The sequence below is a fragment of the Pleuronectes platessa genome, chromosome 2 (assembly GCF_947347685.1).
Source record: "Pleuronectes platessa chromosome 2, fPlePla1.1, whole genome shotgun sequence".
In the NCBI taxonomy this organism is placed as follows: Eukaryota; Metazoa; Chordata; class Actinopteri; order Pleuronectiformes; family Pleuronectidae; genus Pleuronectes; species Pleuronectes platessa.
The window spans coordinates 5,380,403-5,393,434 of NC_070627.1; the positions used below are offsets into that span (position 1 = coordinate 5,380,403).

Here is a 13,032-nt window from a genome sequence, read left to right on the forward strand (position 1 = left end):
ACTCGAACAGCATCAGGAAAATGGAGCACTCAAAGTTTTGTCGTTTTACCAGATGTTGTTTATTGTGACTCCAGGCTTTGTCAACATATATATTGGCATCAAAACATGACGGGTGTAAAGAATTTGTACAATTTGTCCTAATTGCTATGGTTGTTGATTACATTAATGTTATTGGTCAAGATAATCCCCCCCCCCCCCAACGACTGACGTCAGCAGCTCTTTCTTCAGACCAACTGTTTGTGCCGGAAGTCAGCAAACTAACTAAAATAACTTTGTATGTTTAAATAATTCTGTGGTCGTTGTGTTAGTGTTACTGTTTTATCAATATATCTTGGGTTCTGACACTTGATATAGTGACGGACATCGGCCGTCTATCTTCTGAACAAAATGTCACTCACCTGGATTCACTCAGCACTAACCTGGCAAAGAAAACAAAGTTCAATCCGGCAGGGGTGGCACTTGAGAGCTTAACTCAACATTGAAGGGGCTTTAGTGGCATGTGTTCAATTTCAAACTCAATAACCACTCGGAAACCTCCCAAGAAGGGTGACGGCAGGATCCTTTGCTACGCCGCTCCGACTTTCTGAGTTGACATTAGCCGGTGGATTTCTAAACATTTTGGAATTAAATCCCATAGCAAAATAAATCTCAATATAAACTGCTTGATTTTGTTGTTGATTTTACTCAAACAGTGCCGGGGCCCCAGTGGCTAGATAAGACGTGTGCGGACACGACCACCTCCGAGGATCCACAGAGTTCAACAGAGATTTTTGTCCTTTAACCCAGAGATGCATTCTGTGTCTGTTGGTTTTTCTTATTTGGTCTCCAGCACTGGAGTAAGCTGTTAATTAAACGCAGCCTTTTTGGTTTTCCATCGGGAGCAGCATGGTGTACCGTCTGGATCTAAATCACTTTGATTGTAAAAGTAATTAAATGCACAGGAATTTGTCTTAATGACAGTGACAGAGAGACATATCAACGACGAGGGAGATTTACAGTGTACGCTGATTCATTGTACCAAGCAAAGTGGACATTGCAGTCTCTCATTAGAGAATTTGTTTTTATACATCTTAAGTGTGTTTTCTCTCCAAATTGTTCCACTGTATCATTATTTACAAGTGGAAGATGAAATACTGGCTTTTGCTTAAAAAAAGTCAAAATATGTTTCCTTGTGTCTAGGTTGACGTCCACAAACAAGGATGCAGAATTCATATAGTGTGTCAAGATATCGTCTCAGTGCAGACAACATAGGAATCCCTGAGCTGGAGTCAAAGCATCAGACTCACAACACACTGGAGAAAGAAAGTTTATAGCCTGAATATTCTCTCCCTGTTATATCTTCCTTCACCAATGCTCGAAGGGGAGATCTCTCGCGGTTGTTACTGCAGTGTGTTGATGAGTGGGGTGAGAATTTAAACACATAGGAGGAGAGGAAGAGACAGTTCCCTTGTTAATATTTATCTCCCCCTCTTTTCCTTTCCATTCTGTTCCATCTCTACCCTCTCATCTCCCGGCCTCATCTGTGTAGCCGTTTAATCTTTAATCACCTGAAGTTTAACAGGGGAGACATCTTTGTTGGCGGTTGATGTTACTTATTTTGGAATCCATTATAGTTGTGGAGCGTATCCTCCGTACAGGATGAAATGCCGTCTTTACTGTACTAGGGCAAAGTGAAAGTCAAAGTGAGCGGCCATTATAGACGGCAGTCAAACAGCTACACAAGTCGCTGTCGTCGATGCTCTTCTCTAAAGGAACCGACAGTCGAGTAATTCAAACAAACTGAAGAGCAAAACAAAGACTATAGCTGGTGAAATATATATTAAACAGATGCTTCTGTAATTCCACTTAACATGGCGGGGCACATGTTTGAGTTGAGCACACGCCTCAACATCAAGCACCTCTGTGTGCAGGGTAACACTATCTCGCTGCATCTGTGTGATGTTCCACGGGATTGAATGACCATCCTGTGTGAAGCAGAATATAGACTCAACAGTTTCAAGTGCATTAATGAGTGACCAAGAGGTTAGCTGTGTGTGAACAACTGTACTCATCTCTTGGATACGACAAAATACAGATGGCGTGGAAATGTCATCGGAACGGCTCTTATGTAGGTCAGCGGCATGCGACACAAGACGCCGCAATTTTCTCTCAATGTTGCCCCGAGTTCTAATACATCATTGGAAAACAAGGTCACCTATACTCTAGAGGGATTTCTGCCTTTAACAGTGAGCACGATTGCTTCTCATCTTTTTATCCGGACAGATGCTTGATCCATCAGTCTACCGTAGCCGAGAGAGCAACTGGAATCCTCTAACAGGACACGGGGACATCTGAGAGAGAGCACATGGGGATGTTTTGACAAAGCCGCGGCCTTGTCCCTGATGAGAAAACAGAGGCACATATGGAAGGATCACTATATAGTACACAGATCTTGCTTCCACTGTGTCTGTACAGCCTGTCCAAAGCACAAAAAAAAAAAAAGAAACATAAAAAGGTCTCAGGGTTGTCACCCAACTCCACTTTCATGGAGAAACACCTGAAAACTGTCTGTGGTCATCAGGGACTCTGGTATCTCTGGACTGAGGGAAAAAACAGGAAGAGGTGTCGGGGGCAAGAAGCAGATCTGCAGCAAAGCTCTACAGTCCACGAGATGACCGAATATTGTAAACAGAAAAGGAGAGGCACTGGGATTATGAAAGGTCAGACTGTCTGAACTGACTGACTGTGCGATTCAAAAGATGATGTGGGATAATAAGGAGGTTGACAGAGGGGCATATGGAACAGAGGCTGACATGCGCGAAAACAGATGGAAAACGTTTACAGGCTTAGCAGGCCATGATCTTTGAGTTCAGGGAGATTCGCAGGGATCGGAGGTCACGTTATCACATCCACGTATGATGAATAGGCTGTGAACGAAGGCTGATAAAGTGCTTGTGTGTGGCTGTGTGTTCCTGACGGTACACATGACTGCCTACTGTATATTGATTTGTGCACTCACTATGCGGTAATGTATATTGGAAGGGCTGTATGTGTGTTTAACATCGAGGTTTCTCTCATTAGACTCTATATTCCTCTTCTCATTAAAGGCTCCCCTGCACTTTTTTTTGGTTTTCTCCCCTGCTGTATGGATGTGTGCAGCGTGCAGAACACAGAGAAAAAAGAAGACTGGCTGACATAAAAAGAGAGCACCTGGCCACACTGAAACCCCATCTCAGTGGGTGAGAGGGAATAAAGGCTTCTGGATGTTCCCTGGGGCCCCTGCGGACAGAATGACACGTCTTGGAGCTCTGCCGGTTCCCCTCCTGCTGTTACAACATCCTACGCTGTGTACAGACCAAAGAAGCTACTTCTATCGAATATACATCACAGACTCTTTATTGGGACTAAATGAAAAGATCAGTAATGGAAATTAAGTCATGTTGTCTAAGACGCCATTTAACAGGCAAATGCCGCAGTAATGAACATCTGTTCAGACGCTAATTTGTAGTCCTTGTGATTAACTAAACCGCTCGTATCAGCAAAGGAAGCAGCCATGAATCTGAGAGAAGAAGTGTGGCTTTCATATCAACATCATTTTTGCATGAATACAGATTGTGTAGGCAGACTGTTGACATTTTGGTCCCTCTCTCCGTTTCTTATTCTCCCCCCCCCCCCTTCCTTGTTTACCCTCCTCACTGCAACCCAATGCAAACCTCCCTTCATCTTTGTTTGCACAATGCACAATGCAGCAGGAGCCTTGAGGGGGTGTGTTTGTTTTGTTTTGCTTTGTGCCTTGTTCCAGCGCAGAGGACAGTCAAACAGTCATCGGCGTGGCTGTTCCCCCACGTGCGCTGTTAGTCAATTAGAGCTGCCATTAAAGACAGAGGCACCCAGGGAAATAAAAGGCAGCAGCGTGGATTTGTCTGTGCTACGCTGATTTCAAACCCTTAAACCCTCTCCAGACGAAGAGGATGCAATAATTGGGATTCTGACAGTGGGTTAGGGGGACTCATTTCCTGCTTTCACCTCCTCCCCTCCGCTTTTTCATGCAATCATGTCTATCCAATCATGTCTGCCCGGCACCTACCCTTGCACTGGATCCCCCTAACTCTCTTTATCTACAGGCACATTTAGCTGGAGAATTACTGAAGCCTTTCCCTCCTTAATCTAATTCCAAGCAGCTACTAGCCACTACTGATGCCGACCTCACAAAGACACTGACATTAAAACAGGTCCTAGCGTGGTTGCGAATTCTGCACACAACTACTTCAGATGCTTATCATTCATGTGACTAGTGACTCTCCAAGGAGTCTGTCGTGCATGTGCAGCAGAATCTGCTATGCCCTTTATAAAGTACATCGGAATCTTGGAAGGGAGCCACTTTCGTGAGTTAAGAGACATGTTTGCGTGTGCATCAGTAGAACAGATGGAGGCGTGGCAGTGGTTAATATTAAACAATGTCCCTATCTATTTTTAGGATATTACTCTACGGGCTGGAATGTATTTTTGAAACTCTACAAGCACAAAACTGTCAAACAAATTACCATATGCAAAATATGTGATATATTCAAATGTCCCTAGTTTCTTTCCACTATCCAAGAAGTCAAAGAATTTCTCTTTCTCAGACAACAGACGTGGTTTGGGCATTAAAATCATTTCTTACACCGATGGTTTCACTACATGAGTGGAAAAACACAATATGCAACACTTGCACTCGGCTGTCACACTGTGTGATGTGATACGTTGACTCTTCTCGCTTCAGATCTGGGCCACGGGGGCCACACAATCTGCGCTGCTTGATTTATGATGTTTGTTTTTTTCCTTCCTAAATACAGTAATTTACAAAAACATAACCAGGGCATGAATCATGCTGTTGTTATTGCTGTGACAGATTGTCTCCATGTGAATCTTCGCTGCTCCACAACACGAGCCACACTCCCACAGTCGAGACCCTTGAACTCCCAATAGCATGGGGTTAGATGATCAGATTACAGTGGAAAAACACACATGGGCATTGTTGAGGGAGTTTGCAATTCCACCCATGAACATGGCTTTCTTTGTGCCCCACTGAAGGGAATTCTTTTCATTCTGAAGTGAACAGCAAGGGCAAACAGGACCTCATGTGTCTGTGTGATGCACCATCTCCTCAAGGCTCTGAAGGGAAATCAGATCTCTCTTTTCAGGGCTGTCTCTGCTGAAAGGCCCCGGTGTGGTTCCACACTCCCATCACTTCTTAGAGAAGAAACTTAATCTCACTTGTAAGACAATCGCAGAGAAAAGGGCCTCCGCAATTTGATGTAAGCACCCCCTTATACCGTCAATATTTTGACAGATTTCATGACAGCATAATTATTTGCCGGGATCCCTGCCAAGGATTTAATTGTAACATGCGTAATTACACGTTTAGTTTCGGAGATGCTGGAACAAAGCATTGGTTGTGTTATTAATATTCCAGAACAAATTGTCTCTTTCATTTTGGTAGCTTTTTACTGTCTGTGGCTCCGTAATCCAGCTATGAAACGGGATATCTTACAAACCCACCGAGGGCACCTCTCCCTAATCAATTCATTACCCAATAATATCAGCAAGCAAAGGCGCATCTTTTATAGATCAATTCCATATCCCTCTGCTGGCACTGGAAATGAAGAGGCTGACCACAGTTCCAAGCATCGATATCAGCTTTCGCTGTTCAGGAAGATGAGTAGAGCGCAGACCAACTGGTGGCGGCTTTCCATCAAGAGGGGCTTCCGAACAATGGAGGGACCGCAGACTTATATCTCCTTCATCTAATGGTTTTACTTTCTTTCTTGGTAAAATATGTTTCCCCTTTCTTTGCCCTGGAGCAACTATTGGAGCCTTTTGCTAAATTCCAAAAATGCATTCTCAGACAATGGCTCCTTCTTGCAAAGCTATTATATTCAGATACTCAATCACCTGTCAAGGGAGGGTTGAAGCTGTGTCTATCCAAGGGCTGCATGCTTCCAAAGCTGCACTTGAGAATGGATTGCATCACAGCAGGGTGTCTAGGACGTTCCCATTTCGAAAGCGCCTTCGAACGCAGCCATCGAATGCATCCTTCCAGTCCTGAACCCCGAAATCCAATAGGTGGATCCTTCTCGAGCAAACCTATCCAAGGATTCCCTGCGCATTAAATATAGTGGCTCAAAGTAGCTAATAATGCACCATTAAGGGAGGGAGTTGGAAGCTGGTGACGCGAAAAGGAAATCCTCCAAGGACCAGGCGGTTTCATTTCAGTTCAGCCTTTACGTTCCCTGAAGACGACATCCTCTGAAGGAGGTGGCCTCTGAATTGGTGCACATCTACAGAAGAATGTTGGAAATCTACCTCCACATATGTGCTTGTGTCAGGAACCCTTCAGTCCTTCTGTGATCTCTGCAGTGCTCTGATCTACAGTCTTCACGACAGCAGTAGAGCTGATGAAAAGCAGGGGGTGAGTGATGATAGTCGGCCTTATATTACAAAGCCAGTGCTCTGCAGGTAAGGAAAAGTGAACAGGCAGCATGTCCCGAAATGGGAGCCACATATTTTTTCCAGGCAGAATAAGTCCCATGCCCAGCTCTGCAAGGAGATAAAATGGCTCAACATGATTTACCCGTTGAGCGGATCGCATGCAATGTATAATCCCGTTTAGCACAGAAGAAACACCATGACTGAGGACACCCCTGAGATGTTCATATCCAGCACATGTAGGTCAGAAAACAGGCAGATTTGTGTAATTATGCGTGGATGTGGATTCAGAGTGGTTTGCTGAAGCAGGGTAGCTGTCGTCATGTGCCCCTCATTGGTCTGTGTACCTTCAGAAGGAGCCTGGTGCGTGTCCTCATTAGCAGTCACTGAAGGGCCTTGCTGTGTATTTGTTTGTGAATGTGTGTGTAAGAGAGCGAGAGAGAGAGAGAGGCGGCACCCATCCCATTTCCCCTCCCAGAACACAGTGACTGGGGGGGATGCTTGTAATTACAGGCGCACAGTGGAGAGGCAGCGACACGTCGGTCCGTAACGCAGGTGGGTGGTTTGTTGTGCTGGGCTGTAGTCTGCAGGCTGCACACTGTGATGCTGTTCAGAGCGATCAACATCTCTGAGCACGTTGACCAAATACCACCTGCCAGACTGTGGAGAGGCCATGGCACACGGAAAATGTTGGTCACAGTAATGTTTTGAAAGAGCCAAATCGATTTCCATGCGAGGGATTCGAGTTGACAGGTAAATGCAGGCAATTTGGAAAAATATCCTCTTTGTGCTCAAAGTCAGAAGGAGGCATCAGCCAACAAAAGATTAGCACTGAACGTCTGTATGTTCAAAATTGCTGTTCTTATATTCTCAAAATATCTGTTCTGTAAGGTTCGTACAAAAAGGTGTTTTCCTGATGTGGAGGAACTGAAATGTTGTCATTTGGGGTGAAACAACATTTACTCGTGCAAGAAAGAGCATAAACCTACTGAAAAGTGCATTGAGGAAATGATTTGTGTCCAGATAAGAGGGTTATAGTTTCATCTATTTGTATTTTATATTTTCAACTATAGATCTGCTCAAGAAGAAGAAACGCAATAAAAGGATTATTCTTTGACAAGCTGATGTGATTTGTGGCTGGACACCTGTGATGAGGTTTTTATTGCAGCTCAGAAGAACATAACTAATCTAACCATGCCAAATTTCACTATGTAGGTCTGTTGAAAAACAGCACGAGGTGATTTCAATTTTCATGGAAATATATTGATGTAAGTTGAATAATTATGCACAGAATTTATACCTTATACCTGATTTGATCATCAACTGATATGGAATGAAGAGATCCCTGGAGCAGCGTACAGTGGAGAGTGTACTACCCAACATTAATGTATGGATTGTATCATTAGCAGATATGATGAAAATGTATTTAGGAACAAAACATACCTCGACAAACTGTCCCGTTCTCCACAGCTTCGTTCCCAGACTTGCACATGCAGCGCCCGATGGGCACCATCCACTCTCCATCTCCGTTGCAGTACAGTTTGATTGGCACATCCACCTCCTCTGCGTTTGGGATACAAACACCTCTTGCAGCAACGAGGGAGGTGCTCTCTGCCCCCGAGAGTGTCTCCCCGAACAACGCCCCGTTCGTGATGATTCGGGGACATTTCCGGTAGAAGACACGCACAGCGATGAGGGACATGCAGCCACCATAGTCCTGAAAGGCCAGGTAGAAGCCATTTCGTGACACTGGACCGAAGCTCCGGACCTCTGTGTTGATCTTCATCACTCTGCCTCCCAGGTCCACCTGGGAGAAGCTCTCATCGGCTGCAATGGTGTCCACCTTGATCCAGGGGTTCTCCATCCAAGCTGGTGAAGTCCGGGTGGCCGTGTCGGAATCAGACTCATAGTAATAGAGATTAAAGGTCTCTTTGCAGGAGCCTGGTACGTTGGGGATGCTACTGCAGTCCCTGACAGAGAACTTCATCTCCACGTGGATCCGCTGAGCGCCCCGACGCCGGATATACTTTGTCCGTACCCAATTGTTCTGATTGTTGTCAAAAACATTGCAGACCTGGTACGTCCGGATGGTGTTCATGTTTTCATCATAACCACTCACCTCCTCCCACTGTTGGAAGAAAACAGACAGAAACAGAGAATTAACAGTTTTTCCTTCTCAGTCCTCTGCAAAATACTTTTAAGGATTGTGCAGGAAAACATGTGGCAACTGAGGCTTAGAGTTAAACTGATTCATTCAATTAAGTGCAATTCAGCTGTCAAGCATTAAATGCTCCTTATGTTTCTGATTAATATAAAGTGTCATAAAATGCCCAGAGATTCCTATTTAACCACAACAAAAAGAATGTTTTCACATCGAAGTAATACTTTGATCTCTGGAACGATTAAGGCACAACCTTAATTAAACTGATTACATAGCGCAAATGCGAGACAACCTTTCACGCATGTCCTCCATTTTCTTGAGGTAATATAGGTTAATCAAATTTTGTTAAGTAAATTAAATGGTTTCACATAACAATAATAGCCCAAGGATTGAATTATATTAGCAAGAAACAACACAATAGAGTTTTTTCTTGGGTGGGTGTTAAATAACCAAGATATCCTAGAGGTGCATCTATTATGTTTATGTGAAAAGCTGCTGAGTCTCAGTTTTAGGGCTCTGCACTCTCTCAGTGTCGGAGCCGGATGTCATCAGTTACCTGGCGCTTAGATAAACAGCTAACTAAGCATTCCTGTCACTGAATGTAAGAGATTTTAAACATTAACTAGAATGGCAGTCAGTAGAGTGCATACCTCCAGTGAGGGCCAACACACTGACCTCATAAAAACACATTTAAAATGACTAGAAATTCACTAAATGGCACAAACGGAGATATGTCAGTCAACCAAACATGCCAGATTTTTTGTCAACCATTAATTATTCTCTGAGGAATCTGTCCATCTTGATCAGTTTGTGCGTTAACCAGATAACAAGCAAAGACAGACAAAAACGTGCTTCCTTGGCAGAGGTAATAAAGTCACTAACAACTATATATATATATATTCTTCAGATCAATTTACTTTCGTTTGATCTCATCAAAATGTGAAAGTGCAAATAATGATTTTACAATTTCTATTTAAGTATTCTAAAAACTCAAAGGGAGTACGGGCAGCAGAAACTATTTGAATTTTGTAAAGTGTTAAATATGTAAGCTCTACTTGTTAGAGGCAGAGAGCTTTGAAGTTCTCTCTCCTTTCCTGTCCTGCATTGAAATAATCATTCACATGCTGTAATGCTTAGAAAGAAACTGGAGACGTGACGTTAAGTCACTTGAGCAGTGCAGAGAGGCTCTGGTTTATATGACGGCGTGTCCTATTTTTTTATTGTACTGTATCTTAATAGGACACATTCATAGCACATACCTTAATAGGTTATTGACATTGTAGTGAAAGGTTCTGTCACTACAGCGAAGCAACGAGGAAACATGACATTCAATTTCCATAATCAAAGTCACACTAAACTGCCATAATCATATTACACAGGTAATCATAGAAAGAATAATCAAGGGGTAAATTTCACCGCAGGTTTTCCGGGTACGCTGCTCTACTTCAAAGCTCACACACTGCACAGCCACTCAAGTCCTGGCTCTGACTGTACAGGCTCCAGATGCAACCTCTGTGGTTTCCTTCCCATTGGCCAAGGATCAAACACGCTTTAAACACCATGCACCCTAACTACTGAGCAGGTCCTGACCTTGACCTCAGCATCTCAGCCAAGAAAGAAAGAAAAAAACCTGTTCTCAAACCCCAGGAGCCACTTTGCATCAGCTGCACCCTCTACTGCCTCTGCTCGGCCCGAACCATGCCTCCCCCCCTTCACTCTTCACTTCACAGCTGATATAATTTCTCAAATTAGAGCCCTCTCAGTGAGGATTTTGACAGATTCTTGACGGGGTTGGGAGAAGAAAGTCACCCCTCTTGTTGTAAAAGCAGCATTTTATCAAACATCCTCCGACTAATTAGAAGAGCTTTGGTGCTTAATTCTCGTGTCCTAATTAAAAGACACAGCGAGTGTGAGGCTTAGCTCGACCCAAACCATCAACACGAGCCAATCAGATAGAGGAATGATGTGCGGCCAAAAATATGACATCCCTTTCCCAAACTTGAGTAATGAGTAAAATCAAGTACACATTCATGATACACAAATGTGGTTCAGTGTGGTCAGTTTTTCTCTGTACTAACTTCAAACAAAGCAATTGTGGTTGTGTTGTTATACAAGCTACCGGTTGTCGGCGGGTTAAGGATACATCTGTCTGTTGGCCCGTGCTGACAGACATCATCGTCCCAGGTCATGAGCAGCCATTGACCTTACCACTTGTTGATTGGCAGTGGGGAGACTGTGGGCCAATTAAACAAGAGTGGACAGGCCGCAGAGAGCAGAGGATTGGACAAACACAGTTTAATAAAATTCATGTGGAAACAGGTGGGGGTTGCTGCTAATGAGCGACGTGGACAGGGGATACTGCAGGGGATAGTGATGTGGGGGGAAGGGTTAAGCCAGGCTAGAAAAGACCCCAAACAAAATGTGTTTTGATGGAGGGCCCCTTTTTGTCCTGTCATGGCCTCTTTGGCCCTCTTTCATCACAGCCAGTGGAGGGAAGCAAATGAGGCATAATAAGAGCCTAACGATCAAGCGCCGAGTGTGAAATTAGAAGAAACGTCTTCATTTTCACAGCTTTTCCCCCCGGATCTCTACCGAGAGTGCTGTAAAAGGGTGGTCATGTGTTTTAAGTACAGAAGGTGGAGGTAACACTGGTGCTGGATGTCAGGATGGATTAGTTAGAGGGGATGAGCTGCCCTCATATGACGATGGAAACAAAAACTCCAGCTTATTCTGCCTAGATCCTGTTACGTTTGGCCAAATGTTGTTTTTCTGGTTTCCCTGAGTGTGCAAGTCAACGGCCGCAGGGCTAACTGCACTGAACAGTTACTTATTATATAATAAAAAGCTGCTTAAGACTATAAGGATGAAACATATTTCCTTAACAACCAAAGGCATAAAACATCTTTGAGACCTCATTAGGTTTTTTTATATATTCTGGGCATTTATCAATGTTATTAAATGCAATGCTATTAACTTCAAGGTAAACAAGAAGCAGGATTTGATGGTTTTTTATTGTACACTGGTACATTCTTCCCTCCTCTAAGAAAGCCCTCACACAAAGAAAACACCCAGAGTGATGAAAAAGCATTGGTGTGAAACAGAACGCACGACTGGCTCCAAACAAAAGCACAATGTTTTATGTTTTAATTGCTCTCGTCTGGCTCTAATAATTCCGGGACGAACAGTGTCTGTAAACAAGTTTCAGTGTTTGGTTGAACCTGCTGGGTGTTACCCGTCCATGACTCCAAACAGACTAAAACAAACGCCAGGAATCCTCCCGTGTGATATTTGAAGCTCTGGGTATATGAAGTAATTTTCACTGAGCTGTCAACAGACCCCGAAACCATTCTGTTGACATTATGTTTTAAATGTGTGTTGTTTGAAATTCATTATAACGTTTTTTTCACTACTGGCATTTATGACATAATTTATATTAAAGAACAAAATGCTGCATATGCACTTGCTGTTCAAATAAAGCATGTAACAGTGACATGCACAAAGCCTCTTCCTGCACTGGAGCTGGGCATTATGGACAAATCATATCAATACAAAACATTTCAGTGAATATTGATATTTATCACGATTTATGAGTCATATTCTTACGTTTTATTACTTTTATTTAGACAAAAGACTCAATTGTTGCTCCCAAACAAAAGGTTGAAGTTTTTAACTCTTCATTCATGAGCAGACTCTTGACAAACAGTAAAACAATAAAAAATTTTAAGGTGATTCAAGTATCTGTTTCACTTCCTAACTGTTCTTCTCTTGATCTATCATTTCAGTTTTCTCAGGCAATTATTCATGGATCTTGATGGAAAGAATCCGACACATTTAGGAAATTATGCGTAGGAATGTGTACAGTTGGTGCAAATTGATTTAGAGAGACTGTCGGCTGTCTGCAGAGGTATGTTTTATTCTCCAGCTCTGTCCATCAACTGTTTCGAAAGTGTTCACACCATCTTTATTTTGTTCAGAAAACTTCTTTCTCAAAACAGGTTTGGGTTGATGAACTGATAACCTGTAGAGGCTGTAACATTTCACAATGCTAGCAGCAATATTGAGAGACAGACGCCGTGCACATAAAACCTGTGTGAGGGGTAAATATACAGCAGACAGTGGTGGTTAGGCTGTGGCAGGGCTACTATGTGTCAGCTGCTTCTATGGATTGATATGAGCCGTTACAGTTCAGTGACGTTCGGCGAGAAAGAGGCTGAGAATCAATATCTCTGCCACTCGAAGAGTGAGAGGAGAGAGAGAAAAGTTCAGCTGACCTGCAATCCATACGTCACCATGACAGTAGGTCGCTGCTTTATCTGTAAAGCCAAGCGGAAAGACCCGTCAAGGCTGAATTATAGACTGGAGTTCCCACTACAGCTGAGACGATTCAACGCAGAGAGCTTTCTGCTTCGCTCAACAACCCAAAC

The 13,032-nt window shown here is 43.4% G+C and overlaps 1 protein-coding gene across 5 annotated transcripts in view; it reads right to left on the reverse strand.

Annotated features, from left to right (window-relative positions):
- Positions 1 to 13,032, reverse strand: part of ephb2b (eph receptor B2b) — a 118,538-nt gene that overhangs the window by 54,745 nt on the left and 50,761 nt on the right. For all 5 annotated transcript variants that reach the window (XM_053444845.1, XM_053444827.1, XM_053444836.1 and 2 more), the window contains exon 3: positions 7,891 to 8,575. In XM_053444845.1, the coding sequence (XP_053300820.1) occupies positions 7,891 to 8,575 (685 nt within the window). The remainder of the gene's footprint in view (positions 1 to 7,890; positions 8,576 to 13,032) is intronic.